At 40.3% G+C, this 26,928-nt stretch overlaps 1 protein-coding gene across 2 annotated transcripts in view; it reads right to left on the bottom strand.

The window, feature by feature from the left end:
- Positions 1-5,392: 5,392 nt before the first annotated feature.
- The window catches only part of Xpo4 (exportin 4), an 88,203-nt gene continuing 66,667 nt past the window's right edge, over positions 5,393-26,928 (bottom strand). For both annotated transcript variants that reach the window (XM_021182561.3, XM_085828686.1), the window contains exons 14-23: positions 25,036-25,195; positions 24,074-24,243; positions 21,633-21,807; positions 18,592-18,885; positions 17,656-17,836; positions 15,683-15,801; positions 14,327-14,457; positions 13,516-13,633; positions 12,210-12,302; positions 5,393-10,350 (exon numbers count right to left, since the gene is read on the bottom strand). In XM_021182561.3, coding sequence (XP_021038220.1) covers positions 10,153-10,350; positions 12,210-12,302; positions 13,516-13,633; positions 14,327-14,457; positions 15,683-15,801; positions 17,656-17,836; positions 18,592-18,885; positions 21,633-21,807; positions 24,074-24,243; positions 25,036-25,195 — 1,639 coding nt within the window. In that variant the 3' untranslated portion in view covers positions 5,393-10,152. The remainder of the gene's footprint in view (positions 10,351-12,209; positions 12,303-13,515; positions 13,634-14,326; positions 14,458-15,682; positions 15,802-17,655; positions 17,837-18,591; positions 18,886-21,632; positions 21,808-24,073; positions 24,244-25,035; positions 25,196-26,928) is intronic.

A 26,928-nucleotide genomic window follows, 5' to 3' on the forward strand; every position in this document is an offset into this window, starting at 1 on the left:
ATCAAGGATTTAATTAGGTTGCAGTAGTCTGGCTGTTTGGTACTTTGGAGTCAGTCTTAAAATTGACTTACTGACTAAAAACAATAAAGGATTCATAATACTAAGGAGATTCAGAAAAACCTTTCAAACCCATTAGCCTTTCAGAGCTTTCAGTGTTGAATTCACAGTAAGTATATGAACACATATTTTACCAATCTATCATGGTAGCTGGCACACAGTTTACCTTAATCAAAACTAATAATGCTCTCTTTGATCCGGCAATTATTAAATCACATGTAATCTTTTCTTCCCCAGGGACAGGCAAACTTCATTATGTTCCTGCTGTACTGTTCTCTATCAATTTCATGATCTGGCTTAGGAGCTTTAAATCATTGCTCAGATGCTGACGCCATTCACTGAGCAGCTTGATAATGAACAGTCACAATTTCTATATACAGTAGTGTTTCATCTGTAGAAACCCATACTTCATTTTGATTTCGATTTCTCTAAACGAATGACTACTCTTATTAAACCAAATAGATCAGATCAAGTGTAACTTATCAAAATGGCAATCAAGGGGAAAAAATATTGAAAAGGAAGAAAGCATCTACTTATAAGACTCAATTAAAAAACCTGTTAAAGCAAACTATTTTGTACCTAATTTTTTAAGTTTCCATTCCTTTTAAGTATGTATGCCACAATGATTATCTTCGTGTATTCAATTATATGCTATTTTTAAATATTAAAGTGTCTGAAGACACCAGAAAGCTCTACCTTTTTGTTTATTTTTCAACAAGGGTTTCTTGATGTAGTTCTGGCTGGCCTGTATGCATTGTAATTAAATGTTTCTCACAGACCATAAAACTAGTATTAAAGACAAACTAGTTCTTATTGAAGTGAAAAAGTTTTTCAGTCAAATTGGATCCAAAAGATGCTTTCAAATCACATTTTAATTAAGGAATTATTCCTTTTGTATTTAGTAATGGTGCAGAGAGCATACCTTGGAAGATCTCTTTAAGATAGAAATATGTGGTTCTGGGTCCCTAGTGGTCAGAGGAGACAGGTAATTCTCTGTGAGCTTAAGGTTTAGACTACACAAGTTTATGGAGAGCAGGACTATGTACGAAGACTCTGTCTCATAAAAACAACAAACAAACTAACAGACTAACTAACTGACTGACTGACTGAGTTTTTCTTTTTCTTATTTATTTTTTGTGTTGGGACCAAGTTGAGTCTCCAGCTTTAACCTTTGAAGTAGAAAGGACTGGCAATTCCACAATGCTTGGCCCTTTAAAAAAAAAATATATATATATATATATAAAACACATATTACTGAAACATAAACCTGGACTTCACCATTTGAGAGCTTTACCACAAAATTATTCAAATCACCCTAACTATGAAGCAAAGTGAGATCTCTAGAATTCTAGTCCTGCAAGATGCTAGACTGAATTGAAGGAAATCCTATTAAGATGTTAACTTCATACAAATTAAAAATAATTAGAATTATCAATCAAAACAAAATAAGATTTGATAATGAACTAGTCATAAGTTAGTGTTGGCAGTAAAGTCAAGTTTGGGAATCAGATTTTTTTCTCTCAGAAACACCATCAGGTACACAGAAATACTTTGCTTTCAATGATAGCCTGCAAAATTCAAAGTGGCCAATGTGACAGCATTCTGAGGTGAGGCATTTAAGAGGTGATGAAGCCTAAAGGGTCATCCTTCACTGATGACATTAGGCTCCTTCTAAAGGGACTGGACAGGTATTGCTTCCAATTCCTCCCTCCCTCCCTCTCCAACTTCAGCTATATAAACAAAGAAAAAAGCCTTCACTAGACACTCATGAACCATGAGAAACAACACTGTTCTTTAAACTAATCAACTCAAGTGCCCTCTTGTATAGCGCAAGTGGGCCAAGAAAACATGGTCGTTTTGAAAGAAGAGACAAGAGTAGCATCTACCATTGTAAAAATGTTAAGGACTGTCTATGGAGACCTCAGTGGGGAAAGTGCTGACTTTCACACATGACTGAACCCACCTGAGGTCTGTGTGCACACAATAGATAATGACTGTCAGATGTTGATCCTTTTTAGAATAATTTACCAAGTAAAGTGAATGTAGCCTTATAAATAGTTAACATGGAACTTCGTGAACATCCAATACTATTTTTCACTGTTTTAAAGTTTCATTTTGGGAGGCTGGAGAAATGGTACAGTGGTTATTGTTCTTCTAGAGGATAAATTCAGTTCCCACTGGGTGACCCAAGTTCCTAAAACTCTGGCTCCAAGGGATCTCAAGTCCTTCTCTGTCTTGAAGATATGAGGCACGAACATGGTGCATATACATTCTTGTAAACACCCACATAAACACTAGGGGGAAAGTATCTTTAAGACACTACCACAACGAGAATAAAATACCACATCCCTACTAAGTCCCATTGATATCATTTTTTTTCTTTTTTAAAAAATATTTCATTATTCTGTGGTGTGTTTTGTGTGCATGTACGCTATATACCACATGCATTCAGGGGCCAGGGGATGCTGAATCCCCAGGAACTGGAGTTATGGATGGTTGTGAGCCATTATATGGGTGCTGAGATTCAACCTGGGTCGTCTGCATAAACAAGTGTTTTCTCTCCATCTTTCCAGCTCTGACAGCAGTGTTTCCTCTCTATCAATTCTGTAAAACACCAGAAACTTAACCCAGTTGGGGCTCATGCTCTCAGTTAAAATACACTCAACACAGAAGAACTCAGTAGGTTGCTGACGTGTATGCTCAGATTTATGTCAAATACACTGTGTGAAATTCCACCCACAAACTTCCCTCTTGGATGTCACCAACTATGCCCTTTGTCTCCACTTAGTTCTAAAGTAAAGTTTAATGGAAATGTCATCTTAGATAATACAGAAGGCACAAGATCCCATCCATTCATGACCCTCGGACGGTTCTTGCTGCTGTACATGGTTCTACCTTTGATACACAGAAACAAAACTCCAAACACAAGAAACATGATTATGCTAAGCATATATTTTCTTCCTTAAAAAAATTAGCTTCTGGGGCTGGAGAGATGGTTCAGCATACAACAGGAGGACATGAGTTCCCAGCACCCACATATAAAGCCTCCTGTGGCTGTGCACATCTGTAACCCTGGCAACACTTACAGGAGGGGAGATAAAAGCATCACTTAGGCATTGCTGGCTGCCAGCCCAGATCTAAGTGCAGTAAGAGACCTTGTCCCAAGGGATTAAGGCAGTAACAGCCCAACATTCCCCTCTTGCCTCTCAGATGTTAAAAACACACACTGCTCCCACATCAGCTCACAAATGCTTGTAACCTGAGCTCCGGGGTGTGTGGGGTGTGTGTGTTCAACTTCCTCTTTAGGTACCCTACATAGAGAACCACCCACTTAAAAATAAACTATTTTAGCAATGTATACCCAGTGTAGTGTCTACATATCATTTCATAGCTAACCAGTAACATTTCAGTATCTCAGTCTCCCTAAGTACTTGTGAAGGTTTGAATGAGAACGATCTACTGGCTCAAAGATTTGAATGCTCATAAATCAGGGGATGGCACTATTTGAAATGATAACGTGTGGCTTTGATGGAGGAAGTGTATCACTGGGGATGGACTCTGAGGTTTCAAAAGTTTCAAGCCAACTGCAGTGGTTCTCTTCCTGCTGCCAGCTGATCCAGATGTTGAACTTTCAGCTACTTCTCCAGCACCATTCGTTCAGCCATGATGATAATGGACTAAAACCTCTGAAACTATGAGCCAGGCCTAAACAAATGCTTTCCTCTTTACAAGAGTTGTTGTGGTCATGGTGTTTCTTCACAGCAACAGGACACTAAGACATAAACTGGTACCAGAAGTGGGGTATTGCTATGAAGGTCTGACTATGCTACTTATTGGTGGACTTTGGATTCTGAAAGCAGTTTTAAGTGGGCTTAACGGGCCATACCTGGGGCATGGAAGAGAGTGATGTGTAGTTTATGATGGCCTGGGCGCAAGGTTTCAGAGAATATTAGTAAGTGGCCTGGAGGCTGGTGTTTTTTTTTTTTTTTTTTTTTTGGTTTTTGAAGACAGGGTTTCTCTGAGTAGTCCCGGCTGTCCTGGAACTCATTCGGTAGATCAGGCTGGCCTCGAACTCAGAAATCAAATCCGCCTGCCTCTGCCTCCCAAGTGCTGGGATTACAGGTGTGCGCCACTACTGCCCGGCCTCTGAAGACTGTTCTTATGATATTTTGGAGAACGTGGCCGCTTTCTGCTCGTGCATGAAAACATGCCTGAAGCTAAATTGAAGTTCTGGATTACTGGTATCGGCAAAAGAGATTTCAAGAAAGCCTAGTACTGACTGTCATGTGTCACTTTTATGTAGATCTGTAACAAAAAGTTACAAGCTGAGGAAGAAAAATACAAAATGTATAGTTTGAGGAAAAAAGGACCATCAGGAAGTGTAGTGGTTCTAAGTTCAGTGTTCAACAACATAGAAAGAAAAGCCTAACGCCAGAAGGAATAAAGGAAGTGAGGACAAGACCATACCCAGCTAAACTTCCAACTCCTGAAGAGGAACCAGGGAGGCCACTGTGTGAAGCTGTGAAGGTGAAGCCTAGATTCCATTGGAGACACCAAGATGTTAATGTCAGAGCTGTGAGAAAGCTGCAGACCAGGTGTGAGCCAGAGGCAGACAGAGGTGCTGCAACCAACAAAACTGAAAGGAGTTGGAGATCTGAAGAATGCTTTGAGATCAGACAAGGAGATGCGGAAACTGGAGTATGCCCAGCTGGTTTCTGTTCTCTTTTAGCCCAGTATTTCTTCCCTGTGTTCCATTTCCTCCCTTTTGGAATGATAATGTATATCCTGTGCGATTATATGTTGCAAGCATATGGTCTGCCTTTTGATTTTTCAGGGGATTACATTTAAGAGTTCTATGAGTCTCAAAAGAGACTTGGGACTTTTATACAGTGTTGAAACTGTTAAAGACTATGGAGACTTGAAGTTGGACTGAACACATTTTTGCTTATTATTATTATTGCTACAAGACTATAGGAGCCAGGGAGTGAAATGTGGTTGTTTGAAAGGCTTAGGAGGTGTGGCTTTGTGGGAGGAACTGTATTATTTGGGGTGAGGTTTGAAGTTTCAAAAAACCAAGCCAGGCCTAGTGGTTCTCTTCCTGCTGCTTGCAGGATGATCCAGATGTAGAGCTCTCAGCTCCTTCTCCAGCACCTTGTCTACCTGTGTGCTGCCATGCTTCCCACCATGATGATAACGGACTGAACCTCTGAGACTGTGAGCCAGCCCCCGTTAAGTGCTTTCTTTTGTAAGAGTTGCTCTGGTCACGGTGTCTCTCCACAGCAGTAGGACATTAAGACAACACCCATGAACAAATCACACATGGTCAAACCAAAAATGTAATAAAAATATTTAGTGAAAACACATATTTTAACGCCCATAGATGGATTAAAAAATACAAATAAAGTTTTTATCATTTTGATATTCAGGTTATAACTGGCTCTACACACAGCCTTGGTTTATTCCCTAAAATCATACTGCAGTTATCTTTTGAAAAATTAAATGCCTTCATTAGTTATATTAATAGAGGTAAATATTTAAACAGTATACACTCCCTGGGTCTCTTTAAAAAAAAAACTTAAAAGTCTTAGTGTAAGTTTAAAATTTTAATATTTATAAATTTAAAAATGTTACACGTGCTGGATGATAGCAGTGCTGACATTCTGTGACCATTAAACCACAGCTCACGGCATAGAGCTTCTTTCTTTGTACAGAGAATAAGATCACAATACCAGGATTTGTAATTTGTCATAATTTCGTGGTAAAAGACACCACACGAGAAAACCTGGGCTCAGAGCACACTTGAGGTCAGATTCCCCACCCCCACCCCCAGTAGGTACATAGTGCAGATATTGTAACTTTCTTCAGGCTAGGGAAATTAGCCGCCAGAACACACCTGACAGCTCCTAATAGTTAAGAGGCCTAAAGATGCAAACAGGACCAGAGATCCAAACCTTCCCACAACTGGGAAGTCCTGGGAACAGGTGAAGAGCAGGCCACGGTGAGTACAGGGAGCTGACTAGTGCCAGTCACACAACTCCCACTCGACAGGAGGGAATCATCACCACAGCTGAGTATCTCAGTCTTTACAGAGACTTCCACATACACATCTATAGGACAGAAACATCACTTCATCCATCTTCAAAACTAGCAAAAATGAATGTCCATTATTAATCGTCTAGTTTTACCTGAACCAAATATATTCTTTGGCTACATAGGTCATGGTTTCCCATTATAATCAACCAGGAACACTTCACAATTTTTATGCCTAAGACAAAATGAAGTTCAACTTGAGCCATGGCCCTTTAAATCAACTTGAATTCAAGATGTTAAAATTGGACATTTTCCTTTCTAATTCTAGGAAGCCAAGTTTTAAAGAAATGCAGTGTTTTTAGAAAAAGTCAGAGAACATCCACTTACATTCTCAAATAATTTAAAATACTATTACATACCCAGTCATCTATGGTATTCTGTAGGGGATTTGGTAGAAAATTATAATATTAAAAACATATCTAGCGGTATGGTGGCACACACCTTTAATCCCAGCATTCAGGAGGCAGGTGGACCTCTGAGTTTGAGGCCAGTCTGATCAATAGAGTGAGTTCTAGGACAGCCAGGGTTACACAGAGAAACCCTGTCTCGAAAACCAACCAAACCAAACCTCCCTCATATCCAAATGAGTTCCTTACTCTTTCTTAGAAAGAAAGAGTCCCTCTGTACAACACTGCAGTTCCTTCAGACTTGAAATGCTAAATGTTTTACTCAGAAAACAATATTGATAATGACTTGCAAGACAGAGCTAGGAAGGGCCAATGACAATCACCTCTGACAACAGAGATGGCAAACAAAATATATGTAAAAATATAATAAAGAAAAATATTTTTAGGGTTCAATCAACACTACCTATCCCCTAGGAAGCTCCAAGCTGAAATTATCAAAACTAAGAGCTAGCTTTCCTTCAGTATTTGAGGGATTCATACAAGTAGTAACAGAGATTAGAGACAGCTGAGTATACAGACTTGCCTTCAAAAAGAGTGTTGAGTGGGGAAAAATTATAGATCTGTTTTTAATTGAAATCGTGACAAAGAGTAGCACCCTCTCATCTGAACAGACTAAAATGATTATCATTAGATTTTTTCCATACAATAAATTTGAAATTTTTAAGTTAAATTTAGGGAAAGAATTACAAAATGTCATTTCTATCCAACAAAAGCAATACAGTCACGTTGACATAATGCAGTCTTCCACCAGAATCAGAGTCAACTACTATGTTCGAAAAGGACACTGTCAAATATCCAAAGAGCCACCAACTCAACACAAGGACATTGTCAAATCACCCTTTCCAGAGACCTAAAGGAGTGATGGCAGGAGCTGCTACATGAGCACCAGTGTTAACAGACAACCTCCACGTGACTGTGTAGATTACTTAGTGATTGTGCCCTGGGAAACAAATGATCAAGAATCATAAAATGAGATAAAGTGAACAAAAGTGTGGACAAATAAAGGCTAAAAGGTACTATGTGAACAAAAAACCTGAAAAATCAAATACTTGACAGTGTCCATTTAACGTGTATTTTAAAAAGGGCACATAATTTTTTGTTTTAAAAACATTTTCCAGTAACTTAACAGTCAGTTTGAATTGGAAAAACTAGTTCACGAGCATGAAGTCAGTGGCCTCAATACCCACTTGGGCAAGACCATCAAGAAAAAAGGAAGTGGAACACTAATACAGTTCAGAAGTCCAAGGAGTGCTAGGAAACAAAGCAGAAAACAAAACTGGGCCAAAGACCAAACTTAACACTCAGTAAAGTGAACAAACACACAAATGCCCTGAAAGATCTGAGTGGGACAATTAAGTGGCGTTCTCATTCTCTAAAATACGGTGGGGTCTTTTCCCTTATCTTGCCACTAATCAACATTCTGGTTTAAGCATTATTTGGTCCCATCTAAAATGAATCTTCCTTCAATCAAAAGGGGTGGCTGTGACAGAATTGGAGTATATCATCCTAGGATCTTGTCAAATGTAATAAATATAGTTCCATGTGAATACAAGTTATTATACACAGATAGATGCCTTGCTACTTACCAAAGCATCCTTCCCTACACATCTCTGCTTTGTCCTGGCCAGTGACCTATCTATTCAGTTGGATCTCAAAGCCTTCTGTCAAAAGGCCCACACCCTTCACACACACAGGTACACAGAAACCACACCTGCTGAGGAAACACAGATATCAAGAACAATACAAAATAGAGTGATTGCTGCTGCAGTTCAATTAAAGAGAAAAAAATCTAAAAACAACCTTTCTAAGTATTTAAAATACAAAGCATGTAGAATTATATTTCTTCTTTGCAGTAGAGATATTTTTTTCCATACTTACTGTTACTAAATGATGATCAACTTAGAAGAAAGGATTCTCAAAAATGTATGGCCCTAAGCTTCGCATCCTCGCACACCTACCATCACAGGTACAGGATGTAATTTAGATGCTCTGCTTCTACAGTTACACAAAATTCCCAGAGCATCAGCTATTAAGATGCACGTGCTGTGCAGTTCAGGTAGGACAGTACTTGACAGATGGTTAGCAGGGAGGCGTCAAGAACAGCAGAGGAGTCTGCCCTTGCATGGCAGTCTCAGATGCACCTAGGTCAGAGGCCTCGAGCTGCCACTGTGCTGTGTGACTGTGTCAGAGGCCTGCTGTTTATAAATGAGCTTTCATTTTCATAATTAAAGCTGACACAAAAATTAAGAGGAGCACAGGAGCAGTATAAAAATCCTGATTAGAAAAGCCAGAGGATCTAAAGAGAATTTTTCTTTTTCCTTTTTTAAAGATCGATCATACATTGTAACCCAGACTAGCCTGACCTTTACACTCAGCTTCCTAAATGCCAGGAATACAGGCACGCACCACCATGCCTAGCTAAAGTTAAATGTTTAAGTCTTTGAGATTGAGTTAGTGCGGCTCCTGTGACTCGAGGATAACGCCCGCTTCAGCATAATTATTGCCCCTGATGCCCCAATGTGCAATAGTCTGTGTGAATTAGTCATTCACACCCATTAAAAAGTTATTGCTTAAGCAAGCCATTCAGAGTAGATACAGGCTGTGTGGCTGGACAGAAACACACTGAGAAAGGCAACCACGCTGGGATGCTCTTCCACTCACTGATAAACATAAATACATAATCAAAGGGGCAAGAGGTTCATAGCAGCTAATACCCAAAGCCAACTCTTAAGTATCAAGACTTAATTTCTCTCTAAAACAAATCTGGTTTGTCTTTTCCTCTTAAAATTAAGGCAATGAAATGGCTACAGTTCCTAAAGTCATCTTTACGGAACAAAAATATACACGTATTTTCCTCAAGTTCAGGCATCACAGTCTGATTAGAAACCTGAAATAATCACACAAAACCTGCAACAGTGAGGCTGAAAGGGAAGGAAAGGGAGGAAGTGGGGAGAGGGAGGACGATGAAACCAACACACACTTGTAAGGATCTTCTTCCTGCGTAATTATAACCACCGAAGCGGGAAATGCTGGAAAGCACAAAACCTCTTACATGGTTTCAGCATCTCTTGTACTGAATTAAAACTTTTAGGGTAACGAAAGGGAGGAGCTTATTAAAATGGTTACTCTAGAGTCCAACAACCAAATATGCTAATGATGCACAGTAGGGCCCAAGAATCCCCTCCTACAATCAGCTCCTCAGATGATGAGGGATCTATGGACATTTTGAAAACCAATGCCGAGAACATACCAACTTTGGCTAGCCACCTATGCTTTGACAAAAGGGGAAAAGGCACTGAATATGAATTTCATGGTGCCCATATCTGTTTGCACATATATGGAATTGCATTTTGAAAAATATAAATCACCATTCAGAATCTAGAAGACAAGTATACGGCAGATGATGGCTAACACCTAATGACGAAGCTGATTTCAAGTTGACCTCTCCTGTTTCACGGAACTCCACATCAAAGTCTCAGGCTTTCCAAAATCCAAAATGGTCAAACGAACTGAAGAACAGGACAAGACTCAAGTCAACTTTCAGCAATTCAGTGCACTTTGCAGAAAGGATCTAAGTTAAGCTTATAGCTCTGTTTGTTTATTTTACACAAAGGAGACCACCAACATTTGCCATAAATTCTTCTAAACTCTTTAGGAAGGCCATCTTCTGCTTCCGGTCCAGGGCAGGAGGAGTGCTGCTCGCTGTGAGCTTGTTGAAGGCATCTGCTAATCTCTGGTAAATGACTGGGTCTTGTTGACTTGACAGTAATGTCTCAACCAGTTCAGAATATTCAGCCTGCAGAAGAAACAAGGCAGCCATAACCATGTTTTCTTTGGGGGATCATAGCAGGGAATGTGGGGTTGGTTCTGAGGCAGGGCAGACAAAAACTCTTTCCAACAGTTCAGTGTTTAGGTCTTGTTCTCACCTTATCTATGTGCTAATTAATTTAATATGTATGCTACTATGAGATTGACACTATTAATATTCCCATTTTACAGATGAAGACTCTACCAGATTGAGTAATATACTGAAAATCACATGAGTACAGACATTCTGGCTCCAGACCCACATGGTCCCAGCTTTGCGGCATTGCCTCATGTACATTTTGTTCATAACTCCTGTGCTTGGAATGTTAAGGTGAACAGTTCTCTACTGGCAAATACACTGTCCTCCCAGTTCTGAGGGCAGCAGAAGCGTGGAGAAGGGTTGAGAGCTCTCTCAAAGTAGAAGCAGAACACTTTGAAAGTCCCAAGCCAGCAATGTAGCAGTGGCTTTGGATAATGCAGTGGTGGCATCTTCTGTTTTTATTATCCACTCTCGTAACACTAGTAAACAGGTGAGTGTGCGGAGGCTTAAGGGAAAGTGACCTAGAACAGAGAAGCACTATGGAAAAAGCTAGTCTGCCATTAATTTTCATGAGCTTCTTAGAACATCACAACATTCAAATGAGAAAATCAGATATGACATAGAGCAAAGAGAAGTAGGGTACAGTTTCCCAATCCCTATCCCCCTGTCTACAGCACAGAGCCAGAGTGGCTGCCTGAACTGTCCTGTGCAAAGGACAGGCCTGCTCAGAAGGCCAGCGTAAGCTTAGATAATCTTCTGACTGTTAAGAAACAGTACTGCTTCTGGGCCAGGCAGCAGGAATCACACTAGCTGTTCTAAAGTGCCCACTCTCTTTTTTCTGTCTTTCAACAAAACAAAACAAACAAAACAAAACAAACAAAAGGCTGGGCGGTGGTGGCGCACGCCTTTAATCCCAGCACTTGGGAGGCAGAGGCAGGTGGATTTCTGAGTTCGAGGCCAGCCGGGTCTACACAGAGAAACCCTGTCTCAAAAAACCAAAACCAACCAACCAAACAACCCCCCAAAAAAACCAAACCAAACCAAAGCCCTCAAACCATTTTTGACATTTACTTATGGGTATGTGCCATAGGTGTTTGCAGTCGGTCCTCTCTTTTCACAATGCTTGTCTTATTTCTAATACATTTTTTAGATTGTGTGTGTGTGTGAACAACTTGCATAGTTGGCACCTTCCCTCCACCATGGACACAGGACTAAGGCTTGGTGACAGTACCTAAAGCACCCTTTGAGCCGCCCTCTCAGGCCCATGGTGCCTTAGTAACCAAATGGACAGAAAAGGAAAAGGAGCACACAGCTGATAGGAGGAATACTCATAAGTAGTTGCCACAAGAGCACAGCACGCACTTCAGGCCTGGGGGACACATTGTTACATTAATCCCATAGCAATGATGTTTTAGGATCTTTAAGGTTCAACAAAAACAAAACCACATTGTTTCCAAATCACTAAATAAAATAATACTCTGTTCTTTACATTCTCTGAAGGCAAATCTGCTCCCAATCTGATTCACCTTGCCACTCTATGAAACCTGAATTCCTCAAAGATACCACTCACTCTCTTGTATACATACACAGGGCTCCTAGCACAAGTGATTAAAGCCAAGCTTTTGAGTGAGACCTGCATCAGAGAATGGCTCCTAACAGAGACGGGATATTTTGATCTGACAAACAGATTGCCTATAAATATAAAACATAAGCCTAGAGCACATGAGGAAACTAAGAAACGTCCCTGGGGTCATGGGCTTCGGTGTCCCTGGATCCACAAGAGCTGGTGTGCAAAGGGGGTGCAATACCTGGTGCAAACACACCAATGTGTAGAAGGCTTCGCCCGCTGCAGTGGTCATCTCCGTGTTGTGCTTTTGCAAGACCAGCATATCAAAAACCAGCTGAAAGTACATAATGAGATACATCCATAAAATACAGAATAATTATTTATTTTTAAAGATTTATTTTATTTATATGAGTACACTGTAGCTGTCTTCAGACACACCAGAAGAGGGCATCGGACCTCATTACAGATGGTTGTGAGCCACCATGTGATTGCTGGAAATTGAACTCAGGACCTCTAGAAGAGCAGTCAATGCTCTTAACCACTGAGCCATCTCTCCAGCCCCAGAGTAATTATTTAAATCTCTAGCCCCTTTCTGGTCTGAAAAGAGGATCGGGGTTATAGTCGATTTCTTACATTAACACATCAATTATTAAATCATTTTTTTAATCCATGAAAAACACACAGATGTTATTTTCTGTGTAATCTAAATTAAAAATATCAAATTCCTCGTAATATTTATAGCATCATTCAAGGATACAAAATGGGCTAGGCAGTAGTGGGGCACAACTTTAATCCTAGCACTCAGGAGCCAAGTGGAAGTCTATTGAGTTCAAGGCCAGACTGGCCTATAGAGTGAGTTCTAAGATAGTCAGGGCTACAGAGAAACCCTGCCTTAAAACAAAACAAAACAAACAAACAAAAAGCCAAAACAGAAGTGGAAGAGAACACGTTCCCGGGGAATTGGTCTGTACACACCTTTAATCTCAGCACTTAGGAGGCAGAGGAAGCAAACCTGACTTAGAGGCCAGCCTGGTCCACAAAGCAAGTCCCATAACAGCCAAAGATACACAGAGAACCCTGCCTCAAAAGCCACAGTCAAATCAAACCCACATACAACTACAAAGAACAGAGAGTAAAATATTTTCTCTCCCCTAACAGAACGCAAGTGCGTTTTCATTTGACTCAAGAGTTCATGGGTTTGGCAAGATGGCTCAGGGGCTAAAAGCACTGGCTGCCCTTCCAAAGGACCTGATTCTATCTCCAGCATCCACACAGTAGTTCACAACTGTCTGTAAATCCAGATCCAGTGGGGGTTCTAATGACCTTTTCTGATTTCCACAGGCATCAGACACTCATGTGATACAAAGACACACATCCAGACAAACACCCATCTACCTATAAATTAAAAAGCTCCCTCTTATTCTATAACTGAGCCTAGACTGAGCTGCAGCTTCCTGGTTAGTTGGCATGCAGGCAAGTATCAGGCAGGTACTTAACTCAGCCTGGTTAAGTAGACGATTCTCCCACGTACCCACCAAGCATCTTACCTTAAGGAAGTGTCGTGTTGCTAGAAAAAGTGGTGAATCCGTTTCTTGTGCTTTAGCACATTGTTCAGCTAATGGTGTCAAGGCCTCGAGACAAAGCTGGCATACTTCTGAACTCATTCTGGACACAATGGTCAAAGAGCAAACTATATCACATATACCTGACTTTATAGAAGATAAAAAAAAAATGACAGCTATATTATACATAGGACTTTTTGTAGCTAGGAACACAGATGGTAGGGGTAGGCCAGACTGCAGTGTCTCAACTGAATTAGAAAAGAAGCATTTCCACACGAGACGGCCTCTGAGAGTTTCCAGGTCCAGTCATATCTAGCTTGTTTCTGCAGATGAGATTATACAAATGATGACATTATAATGTCAGCAAGCTAAGAATAGAGAACCAACTGCAATGCATCACATGACCTAATGAAGGAATGACCAGAGGGCCAGGTACTAGATGTATGAAGAGAAAAGAAAAGAAAAGAAAAGAAAAGAAAAGAAAAGAAAAGAAAAGAAAAGAAAACATAGAAATTCACAAGAGAAACAGGGTTAGAACGAGGGATGGTGGTGAAAACCTTGGATCACAGCACCAGGTAGGCTTAGGACCAGTCTAATCCACAGAGTGAATTCCAGGACAACTAAGCTACACAGAGAAACCCTGACTCAAAAATAAAAAAATCTAAAAAAAGAAGAAAAGAGGAAAAAAGGGAAAAGAAAGAATTAAAGCAGTTACAAATTGAGCTATAAAAGAAAAACAATCATTTTAAAAACAAAAACCTCCCTCCCCTAATAACAATGTTCATTTAAAGGATACGATGTCATTCCTAGTTCTAGGGAATACATCAGACTCTTAAACAGATCCTCAGGAAGCTGGGGTATCTTTTCAGGAAAAATCTCACAAATAAATGTGATCAGTTTGTAATATTGATTACAAAGGGTTGGAAACTGAAAAAGAAATATTAAATATTTTTGTTTAATACTGTCTCATAAAACAAAAAACTAACAAGCTCATAACCAGTATAACAATTTTCAAGATGTATACAAAATATAGAAAACATCAAGACCTGCAGAAATGTAAAATACATTACAGTAAAGGGAATCTTTCAGTAGCTGTTATTGAAAAAAATACATAGTAGAAAGAATTCTCTTCCTAGAGGCTAATGGGAGATACAGAAAAGTCCTGGTATTCTAGCTGACACTGAACAAATAAACAAAGCAGCCTAACAACTAAATGATCTGGGGAACAAAGGCTTTGGTTATGTGTATTCCCACTTAAGTGTGTTAGAAAACATTTAAACTGATAAACGATATTCATAAACTAGAGTTGTCAGTCCCTTTCCATCTTTCTACTTAGACAACCCTGAAGAACTGAAGGGAAGCAGGCAATCTAGCCTAACCACAGAGAAACTGTGCACCAAATGGTCACAATGGCTGACTTAGTAGAATGGAAGAACACTAAAAGCAAACCAGTATACAAAGCTGAGTTAATTCTCCCATCCTAAGAGTAGTTACAAAAACTCTTGGTTCATGGGTTGGCAGGCATTGCCCAATAGACATTCCTCAGGGAGGAAAGGGCATAGCATAGCCTAAAGTTACCCTTAAGTCTTTTGTCTCCATCTCCCACCAACTAACTCTGTCCCGCCCACCCTATCAGATCCAGTTAGTGCACATGTGCACAGGATACATTTATAGACACACACACCCTTCTCCTCCTCCTTGCCTTAGCCTTCTGTGATAATGCGTATCACACAACCTCCTCTCCCCCAGAGTGTTTCTGGACTGAGGAAAATGCAACTGCAGTGCCACCTACCTTACACTAACTAACAATAGAACCAAGGCACAATACAGACGTAATGTGCAAAAAACCCAAAAAAAATCACTTACATTTACCTTGGTTTCTGCTATCACATTTCTACATGGAAGGGCATGGAAAACAGTCACCTTCGCTGGCTCCTTTGGCCAAGAATGAAGTTTACAAACTGACAAATTTGAAGACAGTTAAAACTGCTAGCAGAACTGTTTTCTTGTGGTAGTCCCTGATAAAATAAGTTACTAATTATCTGCACACACAGGACTAGGGCTTGGGTACTAAAAGGTAAGCACAGTTGACTGTAGTAGAAATATAGAAATAGAAATGTTAATATTCTTATGTTCATATTATTTTAATTACCTTCAAAAGATCTTGTGACATTAAGGGCAGAATTAGGTTTACTCCATATAAAACGACATCAGCTGCCGATACAGATCTGCCTGCTGCTTGTCCTGGCTCATGTCCTCTAAACACTTCATCTATCAAAATAAAAAGCATACTTGTGCAGTTGTAACTTACATCTCCAAAGCTAATATTTCCGTATGAAAACATGAACAGAGTCAAGTTTAAAGACCCAAGAAGTCCATTAATGGGTATCAGGGAAATCTGATACTCCCAGCCCACACTGTCCTTTTGTACTATAGTTGGAGAATCTGAGTACCCGACACAATAACAGTGTATAAGTACGGGCAAAAGACATTCTTGAAATCAAAGTTAACGTTAGTGTCTTACTTCAGTACCCCCCAGCTAATTTGGATAATCCTATGAATTCTAACAGGGTGGACAGCGAACAAGAAAAATGAATCAACAAAGTCAACAGAGCAAGAATAATTCCAAAGAACTGGACAAGTGACTAATGTAGGCTAATATGGTACCAGCTTAGAGAACCTCGACAGAAAGAATGAATGCACAATACGAGGCAATATTAGATACAAGGTTTTCGTTTATAAAATAACCCACTTCTATCAGGTTTGAAGATAAAGTTAGCAGGTTGGTAAAGCTAACTAGTGAGGGCAGAGACTTTGAACACCTTCCGCTGAAGGCAAGGGTAAGCATTTAAAGGCACTGGGGAGAAAGAGCCCCTCAGCCTCTTGTGTTGGGAGAACAGCTACACTTCTTCCTGCCTGTTACTCTGAGAACAGATCTGCAGAACAAACAAGGAAGTTCAGCAGTAGCATGTGAAGGAAGCAGAGATAAGCTTCGATAATGAGTTCTACTGACTGACCAACCTCTTGTCTATAAGTATAGTTATTTTTTAAAATAATGTATTTATTTTTATTTCATTTGCATTCATGTTTTGCCTGCATGTCTATGTGAAGGTGTCAGATCTCCTAAATTGAGTTACAGGCAGTTATGAGCTGCCATATGGGTGCTGAAAATTGAACCTGGATCCTCAGAGAAAGAACAGACAGTGCTCTTAATGGCTGAGTCATCTCTCCAACCCTGTGGGACCCTAATGGCCCAGTGTTATGGAGGAAAGATCCAGGGAGCTCCAACCCCAGATACCTTAAACATGAGGACTGCAGGAATTGACTGTCAAGTCTAAAATCCAGTACTTCCTACTCCATTGGATTTTCCATGCTATATCCATAAAATGCTGAGTTTGATTGGGCAATCATCTCAGAAGACACAGAAAAGCCAATGAAATACCCTTCTAAAGCAATGCTCCTCAATGCTTTGACTCTTTGATACAGTTCTTCATGTTATGGCTACCCCCAACCAACAAAGAATTATTTCATTGCTATATCATAACTGCAATTTTGATTACTGTTATGAATTATAATGCAACTGATATGCAGGATACCTGCTAAAGAAGACTCAATGCCCTGACTGAAAACGGCTGCTCTAGAGACCAGGGCCTACAGACACATACAGAGATTTGAATGTGAACTCAAACGTACTAGCTACGAGCATGTGGGTGAGTAAGCCAACCAGTCTATGCTGGTCCCTCATCAGTAAAGTGAGAGCGGCACTGGAACCTGCTGCATGGACTTGTGGGAATAGCAGCAGTTGGCATTTATCAAGAACTATATAACTGAGGAGGAAATGGAGGCAGACACCACTTTTCTTTTAGATAAAAGACATGTGTGATAGTTGTAGAATAAATTGATTTTTTATATTAAAAAAGAAAACAACAAATAAAAAGTTGATATTCACATTTCAAAAGTAGACAAGAGAAAGGTCTTCATCTCTACCTTCACTTCAGCTAAAGAAATTTACTTCCATTTGTTTGGAAAATAATCTTCCTCATGGGATTTTACTGGAAGAAAATAACCTGTAGCTTTAAGAAAAACAATAATAACAAATGAAAGGATCACCGCAAGAGACTTTACCTGTGTCACTAAAGTCTATGAACTCCTTTGAGAGAAGGTTAGTGAGAAGCTCCATAATGAGAAGCAGGTCCTGGTACTGCTCTTCCTCCGCCGTGACGTCTATCCTTTGCCGCCCTAAGTTATTCTTAGAATACACTTGTAACAAAGTAAGGCAGGCTTCATATAAATGCATAGCTTTGGACTGTAAGAAAATATGAGGAGTGGTATTACTTGGTAGGATCTAGTAGATGAGTCAAAGTGTGAATCAAAGTGAAACAAAGTTACAACAACAGCGTTACTATTAACAATACAAAGGGTTGAGAGTCAGTAAAGCGCTTGCCAGGTAAATGCCAGTACAGATGCCCAGTGCTGCTGCATGGTTAGGATCCTACACAAGGAGGAGGAGACAAGAGCCATTCTGGCCTGCTTGGCTTGGTAAGCTGTAGGGTCAGTAAGTCCTTGTCTCAGAAAGTAAGGTAGAGACCCACCCTTGACTTCTAGCATGCACACATGCAGACACACACACACACACACACACACACACACACACACACACACGCACGCGCGCGCGCGCGCACACACACAGCAATCAACAATTAATAAAAGGAGCTGGACATGGTGGCATACACCTTTAATCTCAGCTCTTGGAAAGAGAGAGGCAGATGGAGCTCTGTGAGTTTGAGGACAACCTTGTCTACACAGGGAGATCCTATCACAAAACCAAAACAAAAAAAAGTTCCAATAAGAAGAAAACAATTAAAGATCAATAATAAAAGCATACTTATAATACAGCTATGTTTAATGTATTAGTCCTCCTATAACACTAACATTTTGAAGTAAGAATTGTATTCATTCAGCTTGACTATCTTGGAGAAACATAACTATGCATTAAATATGAAGAAAAGAATGGAACATCATGGCTTCAGAGACTTGTAATCCTGACAGAATAAAACTTACCTCTCCAAGATAGCATATTTGTTTATGTGCAACTTCAACAAAAACTTCTATAATGAGATTGACAGTTTCTGGAGTATTTTTGTAAACTTCCATTAAACCAATGCAATTGTTAAGGAAGTCCATTAAAAAATTAAAAAGGATGGCTACATTGTCGATCTGGGTGGCCTCAGCAATGCCACACAGGGCCTCCAATGTGGCAGTGATCTCCTGCTTGACTTCCTCCTGCTGACACATCTGCTGAAAGTTCTCTTGGTTGATCACTCTCAGGAATCTCTGCTGAAGAGGCTGCAGAACCTGTGGAGGCGCATCACAGCGTAAACGTCCCACTTGGATGAGTATGTACCCCAAAATACTCTCACTGGGGCAGAAGGAGCACACAAAACAAGGACTATTTGAACCAGCAAGCTCCTTATTCCTTAAGTCTTTGACACAGGGTCTTGCTAGGTAGAACAGGCTGGTCTCAATTGCTCAGGAATCCTATCTCTGACTCCTACAAGCAGGAATTACAGGTTTGAGGTATGTTGTCCATACTAAGAATCATTATAGTGTGTGCTATACACAAAGAAACGACACCCAAGTCACAAAATATGGCTCTTGATCCCATTCTTTCTAAGTTCTTTTTGGGGTTGGGGGATTTTATTATTCTCTCACAATCCTTTCTAGTTTCACTGTACATGTGTATTGGCATTAGGTATCCACTTTATTGAGGTAAGGTATTTGCTGGTCAATCTAGGTACCAGTTTGCCCTGGGGATACTCTGTCTCTGTCTTACAAGGACCCTGGGGATACTCTGTCTCTGTCTTACAAGGGTTGGGGTTTTGAGTGAACCTTCACCACGCACACCCAGCTTTTTATGCAATGCTGAATGTCTGAACCTTCATCCTCATACTCCTGGGACAAGTGCTTTACCCACTTAGCCATCTCTCCATCCAGCCCCCTACTTGTTTTTTTTAATAGTTTCACTATGCATCCCTGACTAGCTTCCAATTGGTGTTTGAATCCTCTTGCCTCTGCTTCATAAAGGGGTGTGTGTATGTGTTTTTCCAGGTGATTGGCCAAAGAATTATAAAAATGAAAAAAAAATCAGAACTACTAAATAGGGAATCATCAAAGTTTTTCTCCATCAAGGGTCAGTACTGTATACTGTGCACTTCAGTAGTGCTATATGAACACAGAGTGATAACTCAGAGAAGGCTTATCTACAAGCACAGCAACCATGTTGGGTCTATGAGCCAGTTTGCCAATTTCTATTGTAACACAATTAAATTATAAAGCCCTTGTCTGATTCTCCCCTCCCCCATAATTCTTGGCACAGAATACAACCTCAGATAATGAGTCCTGCTCTGGGTGTTGAGAGTGTTTCCAGGGCTGAAGAAAGGTCTCAGTTGGTAAAGCGCTCGCTACATGTGGTACTTAGAGTAAGAATAGGCCCCACAGGCTCATATTTAAATACTAGTTGGTGGAACTTTTTGTTAAGGATTAGAAGGTGTAGTAGCCTTGTTGGAAGAGGTAAGTCATCTTTCCTAATTAGCCTCTCTCTGCCTCATGGTTGTTGTTTCAACATGTAAGCTATTGTTCCAGTGCCATGTTTGCCTGCCTACTGCCATGTTCTCTGCCTCGATGGTTAGAGGCATTCTCTGAAACTGTAAGCAAGCCCATAATCAAACGCTTTATTTTATAAGTTGCCTTGGGCATGGTGTGTTTTCATAGTAATAGAACAGAAAACCAACCAAGTCACTACATAAAGTGTTCAGCCTGAGTTCACACCCCAGCACTCATGAATAAACGAACTGCCTATAATCCCAGTGCAGGGAAACAGAGACAAGATGAGCCCTGGGGTTGCTGAAATCAAGAGTTTCATATACAGTGAGAAACCTTATCTCAAAAATTAGTGATGAGACAAACTGACAAAAATGACTATGGTCAATTTCTGGGCATGTGTTTATATTTGTATGTGGTAGGTATATTCACATGCATGCAGGTGCTCACAGAAACAGAGGTATCAGGTCTCCTATACCTGGAGTTACAGGGAAGCTGAGAGCCACCCAAAGTGGATACTAAGAGACGAAGTTGTGTACTCAAGAAGAGTAGCTTGTGTTCTTAACCACCGAATCATTTCTCTGGACCCCAGCAGCACAGGGATTTAAAAGTCAGCCTGTTTTAGCTTAGCTATAAAAACATAAATGACTGTCTGCTCTTGTACCCTTAACTTTACAGGTATTAAGAACACTCTAGACAAAAGGACCAGAGGCCAGACCTCTACATATACATTTGATTTAGGAAATAAATTATTACAGAAGGTGCCCAAACTATGGTTGAATTAGAAGCTCAGAAAGTGACCTCATTTGAGCAAAGTTGTTTGAGATAAAGTAAATCAGAATTTGGTCATAATGAAGTGTGTTCCACTCCAATACAGTCAAGATCTTATACACTGAGAAATTTGCATGCAGAGTACACAGAGAACCTGTGAACAACAGAAATGCCAAAGGTTGTCACTAACTACCAAAAGCCACAGTCTCGTCTTTGTAGACCTTAAAAAGAACTCTATGAACACCTTCTTTGGACACACAGGCAGCCTCCTAAATTCAAGGCAGCGATAATCTGTTACTGAGGCCACAATGGTAAGAGAAGTGCCAGAAAACAAAATGCACTTTAATTTTCATCTTTTCAAGATGAACATGTCTGTGGTTCTTCATGTCACAGTTTCTTTCACTTTTGGGGACAGACTGACAACAAGGCCTTGGCATGCTAAAGCAAGTGCTCTAGCTCCTTGCTACCCACCATGCTTTTCGAATTTGAAAAGGACACACCAATTCATGCTCTCATCTGGCTTGGGAAAATGCACCTGAAGCATAGAAACCATTACTACTAGTCAATGTGTCAGACAAGTAGCGAATACGCCTTGAGACAGTACTTATGACATAAGCTTCCATAGGTGGATGAGGGGAGAATGTAAGGAAACTTACTGCTGAAGTGTTTGCTCCCAGACTCTTTTTCTAATATCTGTAAGGTCAAAGAATCAAGAGAGAAGCAACTTTTACCTCAGTCCAATACTGCTGCTTGGTTTCTGTGTCCATATGTGCAAAGCCTCCTAAGACCAGAGCCTTCATCAGTGTCCTCTGCACTGGACTGGACAGGAAGTTAAGAGGTGGGCTTCGGCTTGCAAACTGCTTTGCTAGGTTCCACCAGTTTTCACACTGAATTACTAAGTTTGCCCTTCAGGTAGAAGTAATAAAACATAAGTTATATTATGTTCACTACATATATATCTACTAAGAAAATAAAAACTGGACAGGGCCAGAGAGATGGCACAATGGTTAAAGGTGACTACTACCAAGGACCTGGGCTCCGTTCCTAGCACCCACGTGGCAGTTCACAGCGACCTATAACTCCAGTTTCTGGGATCAGTTTTCTCTCCAGCCATTTGCGGACACATGGTGCGTGTAAACTCATGCAGGCAACCCACACAGTAAAAGGAGAGGAGGGTTGAGGGTGCGAGGCATCGAGTTCTAACATCTGCCAAGGCGGCACGACCTTTCTATGTTACTGAGGTTGACCACACTCTCACAACCTTCCTTCCTCAGCCTCCTTCGTACTACTGAGAATATGGGTATGACTGGATGTAATTCTTAAATTTGTTTGTGTGTGGATATTTGAGTCTGTTTGTGACACATGCACAGATGTCTGCAGTAGCCAGAAGACAAAACCACATCCTCCTGAGCTGGAGTTACAGGCAGCTGTGAGCCACTCAGTGTGGATTCTGGGAAACAAACACTGGTCCTCTTAACTCCTGAGGGACCAGTTCTGCCCCTCTGAATGTAAATTAAAAAAAAAAAAATGGATTTATTTATTATTATATGTAAGTACACTATAGCTGACTTCAGATGTTCCAGAAGAGGGCGTCAGATGAGCCACCATGTGGTTGCTGGGATTTGAACTCAGGATCTTGGGAAGAGCAGTCAGTGCTCTTACCCAGAGCCATCTCACCAGCCCTGAATGTAAATTTTAAAGAATAGTATCATAAGCTCAATATGGACTCTTGAGTTACACTGGTCTTTATTTAAATCCAGTAATTGATTAAGAACATGACATTTTTTACTCAATTTGTTTTCATCATCAATTTTCTGACTGTAAAATGAGAATGGCTGTTCAGCCATTTCCTTGTGGAAGGTGGGAGAGGATCAGGGAACGTCTAAGACTAAGGAAGCCCATCTCCCAGGTTCTATCAGTGGCGATCAATTGCTGACTAAGGGGACTCACCGGTGCTATGGCTGCCCCAGCTTGTGCAAGGAGCACCAGTGCTGAGCATTTATGAGTAGCCATCCACTGGAGGCGATGCAGCTGCCATGTAAGTAACCCTTCACCACACTCTAATAAATTCACTGCTTCAGCAAACTGGGCTTGTCCCCTGGTCTGTTGCTGTCCTCTCTATTTGGGGTAGGTAGAGTCAGACTCCCCAGGGAAAACATGGGACATGGAAGAACAAGGAGCTAGAACAGCCCTGAATCTCATGCTCAAGTGAGATCTTTATGAGCAATGCTCAGAACAGCAGTCACACCCAATAGCATAAACAACAATAAAATTCCTAGGCAATAAGAAAAATTAAAATATAGCCACAATTTGCTATAGAAAGCATTAAAAGTTTTACTTTGTTCTCACCAGTAAATAGGAATCACTGAGCCAGGCATGGTGACACATGCCTTTAATGCCAGCACTTGAGAGGCAGAGGTAGGTAGATCTCTTGAGTTGAAGCCACACTGGCCTACAGAATGAGTTCCAGGACTGCCCAGGGTACACCCTCTGAGGGGCAGGAAGGTGTGTGTGAGAGGTACACTGAAATATATCAAATGAGAATACTAATCATGAAAGTAGGTTTTTAAAAGTTTATCATTATTTTATGTGTATGAGTGTGTTTTGACTGCATGTATGTCTGTGTACACTGCGTATGTGCCCGGTGGCCAAAGATGCCCAGATCTTTTGGGACCAGAGTCACATACAGTTGTAAACTACAACATGTATGTTGGAGTCAAACCAGGGTCCTCTGGAAGAGTAGCCAGTGTTCTTTTTGTTGTGGTTTTGTTTATCTGTTTGTCCATACAGGGTTTCCGTGTGGTGCTGGCTGTCCTGCAACTCAGTTTGTAGACCAGGCTGGCCTTGAACCCACAGAAATCTGCCTGCCTCTGCCTTCCGGAGTGCTGGGATTAAAAGTGTGCAATACCACCACCCAGCTTTGCCAGTGTATGTAAGCTTTGAGGCATCTTTCCAGCTCCTGAAAGTGTTTTTAAAACAGGTTTTCCGATGCTAGCAGCCAGCGCAATTATCCATCAATAAAAGAGAAAGCTCCCAGATGCATTTGTAACAACACTATGAAGAGGTTTTAAAATACTACTCTGAAAATAGAGATCTTACTTGGGCTTAGACATTGTAACCATTTGCCAGTCACTCAAGAGAAACCGAGCCCCTGCTCCTCGCCACTCCTTACCTTTCTCTTCTTTCTACCAAAGTGACAAGGAGCTGGACAGTGTCACTCGCTAGGTCCTGCTCGCTGCTCCACACCGACAGATTGCTGATGACCTTTTGTAAGAGGTAGCCGACAATCCACTGGGAGCCCTCTGTATCCGCTCCAAACGCTGTGCTCAATGGCAAACTTATCTTAAGAGGAAAGGGAAGAATTTCTAAAGTCAGAAAGATCAGCTAAAAAAAAATAATCCACAGAAAATCAACAAAGAAATTAGCATCAAATCCTGAAGAGGCTCTAACTTCACATTAGCTTTATCATTTTTCATTTGTTGAATCAAAAAGGTAATCCTTAATCCACCCATGTTTTTCAATTAATATTTTCTGTCAGTTTTAGTCCTAGAAGTTATTAACAAACTGAAAAGTGACATATTTGAAATAAATAGACGTGTACATCTCAAAGACAATATAAAAACATATTATTCTAATGGTAAAGTATCTTAATACTGGCTAAAATCAATAGAATCAAACATCATACTCTGAAAAAGTAAAGCAACAGCATTTGAGGCCCTTAATCCTTTTCATTTCTTTATATCAGAGTTGTCTCTCTTAAACAGGTTCTGTCTTCTTCTTCTTCTTCTTCTTCTGTTTTCTTCTTCTTCTGTTTTCTTCTTCTTCTCCTCCTCCTCTTCCTCCTCCTTCTCCTCCTTCTTCTTCCTCTTTTTCCTCCTTCTCTTCCTCCTCTTGTTCCTCTTCTTTCTCAATTTTTCTTTTAAGACAGTTTCTCTGTGTAGCTATGGCTGTCCTAGAACTCAATGATCTACTTAACTCTGCCTCCCAAGTGCTGGGACTAAAGGCATGTCAGCAAATTCAGCTAACAGGTTTGCTTTCATATGTGAGACAGACAGACAGACAGACAAAATCATCCTACCTCTAAACTTGCCATCATCATAAACCCAAAAAGACTTACTGGTTTTATGTCCTCACCTGATCATACAGTTTTTCATCTACCAGGAGGTAAGTCTTGGCCCAGCGTTTTAGAAACCAAACAATATCTTTGCCCATCTGAGGGCTTAGTAGATGAGTGAGATCTGCTCTTATTGCTCGAGATTCAACTTCTGAGACTCTTAGCACAGCAGACAACAGCCTGTGGGGAGAAAACAGAAGTTGCTAACCCTATTCTTTTTCCCCTATAAAAATCCCTTTTGTTTCTTTATACCAGGCTGTGCGAAAATGTCATCAATGGGGTTGTCCCCACATCATTTCTGATCTTGTAGAGTCAGGACAAAGACAAAGGAGGATGAGAAGCACCCTCTGCTCAGACTGTAACTGCAGATGCAAACCTTAGCATCACTGTTCCTCCATTCAGAATGGAGGAACACATACAACCAAATGTTCAGAGTGTAAGCCCAATTTTTCATCACTCCTTCAGTAGACAGTTTACAGTTTTTGTGTCACAAAAGACAAGTCCTGTTATGCCTTAAGACTGGAGAACTGACTTATTAGAATGTTGTAAGTACTGAGCCTTGTCTCCAAATCTCATGGTCCTGCATATTGTCTCATAGTCTTGATTCTTAATGGCATCTTAAAATAAAAACCTTCCTAGACTGATTCCCTACCTAAGTAGGTGATAACATATTGCCTCTTCCCATGTTAGGGAATAGGAAAGGGACACACCAGAAACCATGGATTTTTAACTCAACTTTAGCAAAAAAAAAAAAAAAAACAAACAAACAAGGAAGAACAGGTTATAATGAGTATCAGTGCCCAGACTAGGACTCTAATCACTATGGTCTGGCCTCTGCTCTATTCCTTCTTGCCCCCAAGAAGGCTGAAATTCCTGTGTAATCAAACTAGATGGCATGTACACTCTTTATTGACCTGATCTCTCACCAACAAGTACTTGGTGCTGTTGACCACCCCGCCCCTTTGAAGGCGTTCCCTGCATGGTTGCCCTGGTCTCCCTTCCTCTGTCCCCATCCGTCCGTCCATCTGCTTCCTATTCCCTATCTTTATAGAAGACTCTTCTCTGAGCTCTCTTTAAGTCAGAAGTGTCCATCTTATACCCACTGTACCCCTCCCATACGTGCTCTGCATGAACCAGTGCTCAAACTTTCTAAATTTCAGAGTATATGTGAACAAGAATAACAGAAATCCCAATAACTTCATGGTCATCAATAATGATGTAATAAATTTTTCCTGTAATATTATTATTTTAAATATAATTTAAAAGCCTAGGAGAATTTGAAATAAAATGGTTATATTGGTACTTTAAAAGTATGCACTACAATTCAATATTTGTAGTGTTGACAACTACTACCACCTATTACTTCCTTTATTTGAACTTTATCTCCCCAGAGAACATTATTTAGAATTGCACTATTTTCTATAATACATTTATATATTACACTTTTTGTGTATTTTCAATGATCATAAAACTGTAAGAAGACCTTTAGAAATTAAAGGTCTTCTGGATTGACTTACTCTTGTTATACTTAACAGCATACTATAGAACAAAATGTAACACAAATTTAAATTATAAAACAGTTTACCCCAGTGCTAGGGTTACAATCTAGAAGCTTATACATGCTAGGCAAAGTGGTCTACCACTAAGCTATATTGTCAGCCCAATTTCCTACTCGTAAATATTACTCATTGCCAGAATGAACCAAAGTGCAGCAAAAGTTGATTTCTTTCTCAAGAGATGTAAGCACTGGAGAAAAACAAAACACAAGAAACTTGTTCCCATTAAAAAACAGAAGTTATTTTTCAAACACTAAGGTCATTTTTTATTTGAATTACTTAAGTTATATGCAAAAACTCAAACTAGTCATTCCATTTGGCCAAACTGGGCCCTTTCCAGTGTTGTGTGATGCAATG

Source organism: Mus caroli, unplaced genomic scaffold (assembly GCF_978045245.1).
Source record: "Mus caroli unplaced genomic scaffold, Mus_caroli_1 scaffold_12, whole genome shotgun sequence".
Classification (NCBI taxonomy): domain Eukaryota; kingdom Metazoa; phylum Chordata; class Mammalia; order Rodentia; family Muridae; genus Mus; species Mus caroli.